The sequence below is a fragment of the Musa acuminata genome, chromosome BXJ3-2 (assembly GCF_036884655.1).
Source record: "Musa acuminata AAA Group cultivar baxijiao chromosome BXJ3-2, Cavendish_Baxijiao_AAA, whole genome shotgun sequence".
Taxonomy (NCBI): Eukaryota; Viridiplantae; Streptophyta; class Magnoliopsida; order Zingiberales; family Musaceae; genus Musa; species Musa acuminata.
This window is the reverse complement of record NC_088350.1, coordinates 4585711-4591927: the sequence shown is the minus strand read 5'-3', so window position 1 is coordinate 4591927 and position 6217 is coordinate 4585711. Positions and strand designations below refer to the sequence as shown.

The window sequence follows — 6217 nt, the reverse complement described above, 5'->3', positions numbered from 1 at the left end:
AAAGATTTTTCTAAAACCGAAGTTTTAATCCGCTGCACTAATTCACCCCCCCCCTCTTAGTGCCGCTCCGATCCTAACAATGTAATCATGGGAGGAGGTCAACCATAAACCACTTCAAAATGATATTTTAGTAGAAAAGTAATAAGTGGTATTATACCACCATTTTGCCCAAGGAAGCTATTTTATCCACTCCTTTGGTTTATCAATAATAAAACATATTAGATAATTTTCTAGACATATGTTCGTCACTTTAGTCTGTCCATCTGTTTGCAAGTGATAAACAATACTAATATTCAACTAAGTATCCTGCAAGCAAAATAGCTCCTTCTAGAAAGTGCTAGTAAAAACTTTATCTCAGTCACTAACAATGAAATATGGAATTCCAAGCAATTTGACTATATTCTCAAAAAAGTGTGAGCAACGAAAATTTGTTTGTTGTATAAGGATGTTTGTTGTATATCACAAAAATGAGCATAATTTATAAGTAAATCTACAACCACAAAGAGTGGTTTTGCCTTGAGATGGTGGAAGTCCGTCGATAAAATCTATGGATATGTTAGTCCAAGCATCATTAGGAATAGGAAGATGCTAAGGCAAACTAAGGGTAGCAATTGTCTCACCTTTATGGTATTGGCAAACATTATATTTTCTTCATATTCTTCTTGTAAAAATGTTGACAGATATATTTGTATATATAAAGAAATCTAAAATGACATGTAGTTTGTAATAAATGAAACTCTTTCAAAATTATATTCTAGTTAGAAGAATTTGGTACGAAGATAATTCTGCCCTTATAGCATAAATTTATGAGATCCCAACTGTACTAAGGAATAGAAGTTAGATCTTCTTTTGACTTTTTAATAACATTTTAAATTTTAAGATCATTCAACCATTCACTCCTAATAAGTTCTAGTATTTTGCAAGTAGAAATAGAAATAGCCACTAGTTCAGTTTGTTCTGGTATACAAGAAAGTGCATCTGCAACTAAACTCTCACTCCCCTTCTTATAAATAATCCCGTAGTCAAAATCTAATAATTTAGTAACTTATTTTTACTATTCTAAAGAAGAAACCTTTTGCTTAAGAAAATATTTCAGGCTTTTGTGATTGATGTGTATTTGAAATCGTTGACCAATTAAACAAAGCCTCCACCACTTAGTGATTATATGAATAATGGCTAATATCTCCTTATCATAAATAGAAAAACTCAAATGAAATAGAAAAAGTGCTTTACTAGTATAAGTAATTGGACGACCTTCTTGCATTAGCACAGCTCCAATACCCATTCTAGAAGTACCCATTCTGGAAGTATTAGATTTGAATAACTTGTTAAAATCTAGTAAAGTGAGAATTAACGTTGTAGTCATCGCATAATTTAGAGAAATAAAAACTCGAGTAACTTCTTTTGTTTATTTAAATAAATCTTTCTTCAAAAGTGATATCAAATGAGCACTAAATTTACTATAATTTTTTATAAACTTTCGATAATAACCAAGTCTCAAAAATCTACTCAAAACTTTAATTGATTTTAGAATTGATATTGTATGGATTTTGAAAGGATCACTGCAACACCCTCTAGAAATAACATGGCCAAGATCTACAGAACATTCCAACCCATCCACTGAAACTGCATATATATATATATATATATATATATATATATATATATATATATATATATATATATATATATATATATATATATATATATATTCTTGAAGTGATACACATGCTGTTTTAAAATTTGGGAAGGATAAACGTGCTGTTTGCAAACTTGGAAAGGATAGACATGTAAAACCCACATATTTATATATTATGTTTATATACTGTGTAGAATATCTTGGCGGAGTCTGCAAGCATCACAGTCACTTAATTTGGCAGCTAATAATGCTTAGCTACACCTTTTACCGATACCATCTGCACTGATAAAGATTATGCCCACCAAAGTAAGCCAACATAAATATGAGAAATGAAGATTTGATGTTTTAAAGTGCTTTCTTATTGCACAAGGATATGAGAATAAGAAAAACCCAACACCATATTAGGACAAATATCAATTTAACTTGTTGCTTACACAGTAATAATTTTGCTCGTCCCCAATATCCCAACAACATCAAACTACGTAGCCGATCACAAATAGCTAAGACATTAAATAGCTAAGACATTACAGATGGTTGTTTACTTAACGAGCAAAATTATGGAATGATACCGTATGCATCATCTTTCTGGTCAAGAACAACTACAGCCAGATACATGGAGTACACCTCCACATGTTACGAAAACCTATTAGTTGATATACAAGTCCCAACAAACTGTGATAATGACCAAAATTAATATGGCACTAATTCTCAAAAAAAATTTACACACAACATGCCATCAAAGTCGAGAAAATTCAGCTTGGAGACTCCAAAACATTTTAAGAACAACATGCACAGTTTGAACATAAGGGTAGTAAGACATCCACAGACAAGTTTTCACAGCCGTTACAAAAGGCTAGGTTTTTAGAAATGGTCCTAGAAAATAGTCTTAGATGCATTCAAAAGTGGAAATTAGCAAATTGTACATTATCTTCAGAAGCCAAAGTGAGCAACCTCTTCATCTTCACCTTCATCTTCCTCTGTTTCCTCCTCTGAGAACCTCAGATCCTCCAATTCTTCTTCCTCTTCTTCTCCGTCCTCTTTATCCTCATCCATTTTAGGAGATTCCGTGTCCTTCAGACCAGTGCTCAGCACCACTGTCTGTCCTTTGGATTTCTCCATGTCTCTCCGTAGTCTCTCCATGTTCTCCTTCCTGCGGTCTGCTTCCAATCGCTCCTTCTCAGCCCTTCTCTTGTCGAGATCAGCTCTGCAGGAGAGAATAGATAAAATCTTGAACATAATTTCAAAGTCAGTTTCAGAAACAAAGTCAGGTCAAAAGTTGGTTATTACTTGTAACTTTCCATGTACTCTTTAGCACTTTCTTCTATTGCACCAAAAAAGGCTTCCATTCCAGCACCAGAAATGGCTGAAACTCCCACAGAACGCATATTTTTATAGAACTCGTCGAGTGCAAGCGATAGGCTCCTTGACAAAGTTGATGTGTATGATGAATCAGTGTCCAATGCCGCCTGGAAGGCCTCAAAATCTTGCATCCACTGATTTCAAAAGAATACAAGTTGTTACAACACTTCGTCAAGTATCATAGTAGTAAATTCATTCGACTTATCCAGAAGATGAAAGGACTGAATCCATCTTGATGTCCCAAAAATGTTAATTGCCACAGAATTGTTGACCTTATTGGTCAACAATTGGAAATTTCTGCGGTGAAGACAGGCACATTATGATTATACAAGAAACCCTAATTTCCTGGTATCATCAGTTAAAATAATAACATCCAAATCCCCTTCTTCATGAGCTAAGGCTTTAAATTGCCGGCGTCGGTTCTTTTTCCATATTTAGTAGGGACAGCCACTCCATGTATGAGGAATTTCTTAACTATAGATTTGATTGAACCCTTAAATCAGTAGGTAGGATACAAAAATTTGGGAAGTCTCAAACTTGTTTAATAAACTCTTCTATTATATATAAATTTTTTATTTCTGGCTCAAAAGCCTCAGCAGATAATTATAACCCACCATTTCATTGTATTCTCATTCCAATAATCAATTACCATCAACAACTAAAACACATGTGAACCAACTCAATAGGACTAACAGAAAGTACATCTCAATAGCATACCACAAGTAGAACTCATTTCATGTTTTCTCATCATTGGTTTGTTCTTTCTGGTATATACTAATTATGGATCTAGAAGCTCAGGGCAGTTCCATCATGAATCAACAAAACGACCCCATGTGGATTTACATTCAGAAAAGAAAGGCCGGTTCCAAAGAAACGATAGACAAGTCTACAATTATGCTTCATTTGGCTTCTTTGCCTAAAACCTAAAAAAAAGAACATGTTTCATCATGATACTCATCATAAAGCTTTAACAGCATCACAACTGAGATCCGTGAATATCTATCATTGCTAACATGGAGAAAACATGTATACAATTTTCAAACAACATTGGTAATTTGGGCAAAGTGACTTGTAAGAACAAATAAAACAACTAATTAAGAGAAGAGAGAAGGAAAGTCTGCATTCTGATTAGCAATCTTTTTTTTGTGTTTTGTGTGCAAAGGATAAGTGGAGAAGGTAGGATTCGAGTCTAAGATCTTGTGATATACTGTCAAAGTTTTTACCAGCTAAACTAACTGACACTTTAAATTAGAAATCTGTGTGTAGCTAGGTCATGTAAATTTGAAATCTTAAAACTACAAAGCATGTTGAATACAATAATAGAGCATGTTGATGAAGCAATTATATATAAATGAGAAAACAGCACAATCTAGGACAAGCAAGAAGCAACACAGTTAGGAACAGTTTACCTCCAATGCAAACTCATGTTTGGCCACATCAACCTTGTTAAAGGTCAGGACTAAAGGCAGCCTTGTCTTGTAAAGTATGCTACAAGCATATAGCATGTTGCTCATAAAAGTTACTGGATTGGCAGACCGAGGTGTGTCAACAACGTAAGCAATTACAGTGGGAAACGTTGAAGCAAAGGCTTCAGTGATTATTGCTCCAGAAGCTGACCAAGTAAATATTTCAATCTGACCAGGGGTATCCACCAGAACATAATCGAGCTGATCAGCTCTTCTTTCGATCACTGATATCACCTATCCAACACAAAGTGCAACAGCACCTTAGCTTACAGTTACAGGGAAATGTAAGCATTAACCACAACAAAAAGGCAAAGAAAATCATTCAACCTCATCGAACTTTGTTGCAAATAGATTCAGGGAAGTCAGAATTCCACCATTAGGGCCAAGGTTGTACTCCTTCATGACTTCCTTGTAGTGAACAGTGTCTCTTATGTCAATGTTTGCTCCGAAAGGAAGGGTCATCACTGCCGGGTCAAGGTTCAGCACATATCCACGGATGTTCGAAGATTGAGTGTGGAAGACCAATCTGTGAAGAAATGTGGTTTTCCCACTCCCTGCAAGATGGAAAATCTACTGGCAATGAAGAATTCAGAAAAATACGTCAGGACCAAACCTCCTCTTTTTATTTACGGGGGATATAACATGCCTGCCATTCCAACAACGATGATGATCACAGGCTTCCTTTTGAAGCTAGAACTCGATGACTCAGATATCCGCAGATTCTCTATCGACTCCGAAATATCATCCTTCGTTTTGACCTTTGAATTTGACTAAATCATAAGCACGATGAACAATCAATCAGACGTGAATAAAGGATCGACTTCTGACAGAAAAACATAAGATATTACTTTGTTCCAAACCTCATCTACAAGTGGTTCTTCCAAATCTATCTGCATCTGCTTGTTTGAGCTGGGGTCCGAATCCCCATCCATGGCAATCGCCGATATGCCTTTCGAAGACTGTTAAATGCCTCCAATTAGCAACTTAAGAATCAAGGAAAAAACAGGAAAAAGAAACCCGAGATGAACAGTTTTACTCGGTAGTGGGAGATGATCGAAGTAATTGAGATTGAAAGGGCTGCGTCTGGACTGAGGACGGCTTCAGAGGACAGCGGTGGTTTTGCAGGAGGATTTGAGGGCAGGACCGCGCCTCGGAAGCCTAACAAGCTTACTGTGGTTAGGAGCACAAGACAACGACGACGACAGCGGTGGCGGCGGTCCGCTGTCGAAGGGAACGGAGGCCGGAATTGAATCCCAAATCAGCGAAGTTACGGTGAGGAATTAGGGCTTTTGGGGGTACATGAAGTAAACAAACTATATATATATATATATATATATATATCGGAAAACCCTCAAGTTGTTATGTTTTTCCATATTGCAACCCTCATTTCAAAATGTTTCCCAAAGAGCCCTAAATATTTTTTAAATGATAAAACTAGCCTCACTAACATATGACAGTCTTTAGCTTTTCTACCCGCCAAAAGCAAACTGGTTCAATGCTAAATTATTTTATTAACAGAGTTAACCAAAAACAATCTCCACCAACCTTAATTATCAATGTTGATATATATTTTAATATTTTATACAATGATTTATTTAAGAAGTTTTTGGTGATTTTTGATGGAAATTAAGAATCATTTGATATATTTGAAATAATTTCAAGACAAAGGATGGCAATTATATTTAAGTTTAAATATACATAAAATCTTTAAAAAGTCATAATATTTATTTTTTATTTTTTGGAAAAAATTAAA

The 6217-nt window shown here is 35.2% G+C and overlaps 1 protein-coding gene across 2 annotated transcripts; it reads right to left on the bottom strand.

Annotated features, from left to right (window-relative positions):
• Nucleotides 1-2390: 2390 nt before the first annotated feature.
• LOC135630781 (GPN-loop GTPase QQT2-like) lies at nt 2391-5753 on the bottom strand. Of its 2 annotated transcripts, none has more exons than XM_065137958.1 (7): nt 5501-5753; nt 5325-5423; nt 5107-5234; nt 4792-5014; nt 4408-4698; nt 2927-3132; nt 2391-2843 (listed from the first exon to the last, which is right to left on the bottom strand). In XM_065137958.1, exons 2-7 carry the CDS (start codon nt 5394-5396, stop codon nt 2570-2572), a joined length of 1194 nt encoding a protein of 397 aa, XP_064994030.1. In that variant the 5' UTR covers nt 5397-5423; nt 5501-5753; the 3' UTR covers nt 2391-2569. The 2 variants fall into 2 exon arrangements, with proteins under 2 accessions (XP_064994030.1, XP_064994032.1); XM_065137960.1 differs by having other exon boundaries at nt 5107-5222.
• Between the last annotated feature and the right edge of the window lie 464 nt (nt 5754-6217).

Coding starts and splice junctions, on each gene's coding strand:
- LOC135630781 (XM_065137958.1), bottom strand. CDS start 5,396: ATGGATGGGGATTCGGACCCCAGCTCAAACAAGCAGATGCAGATAGAT. Junction 5,235..5,324: donor AAGAACCACTTGTAGATGAG/GTTTGGAACAAA, acceptor CTTATGATTTAG/TCAAATTCAAAGGTCAAAAC. Junction 3,133..4,407: donor AACATGAGTTTGCATTGGAG/GTAAACTGTTCC, acceptor TTTTGAAATCAG/TGGATGCAAGATTTTGAGGC.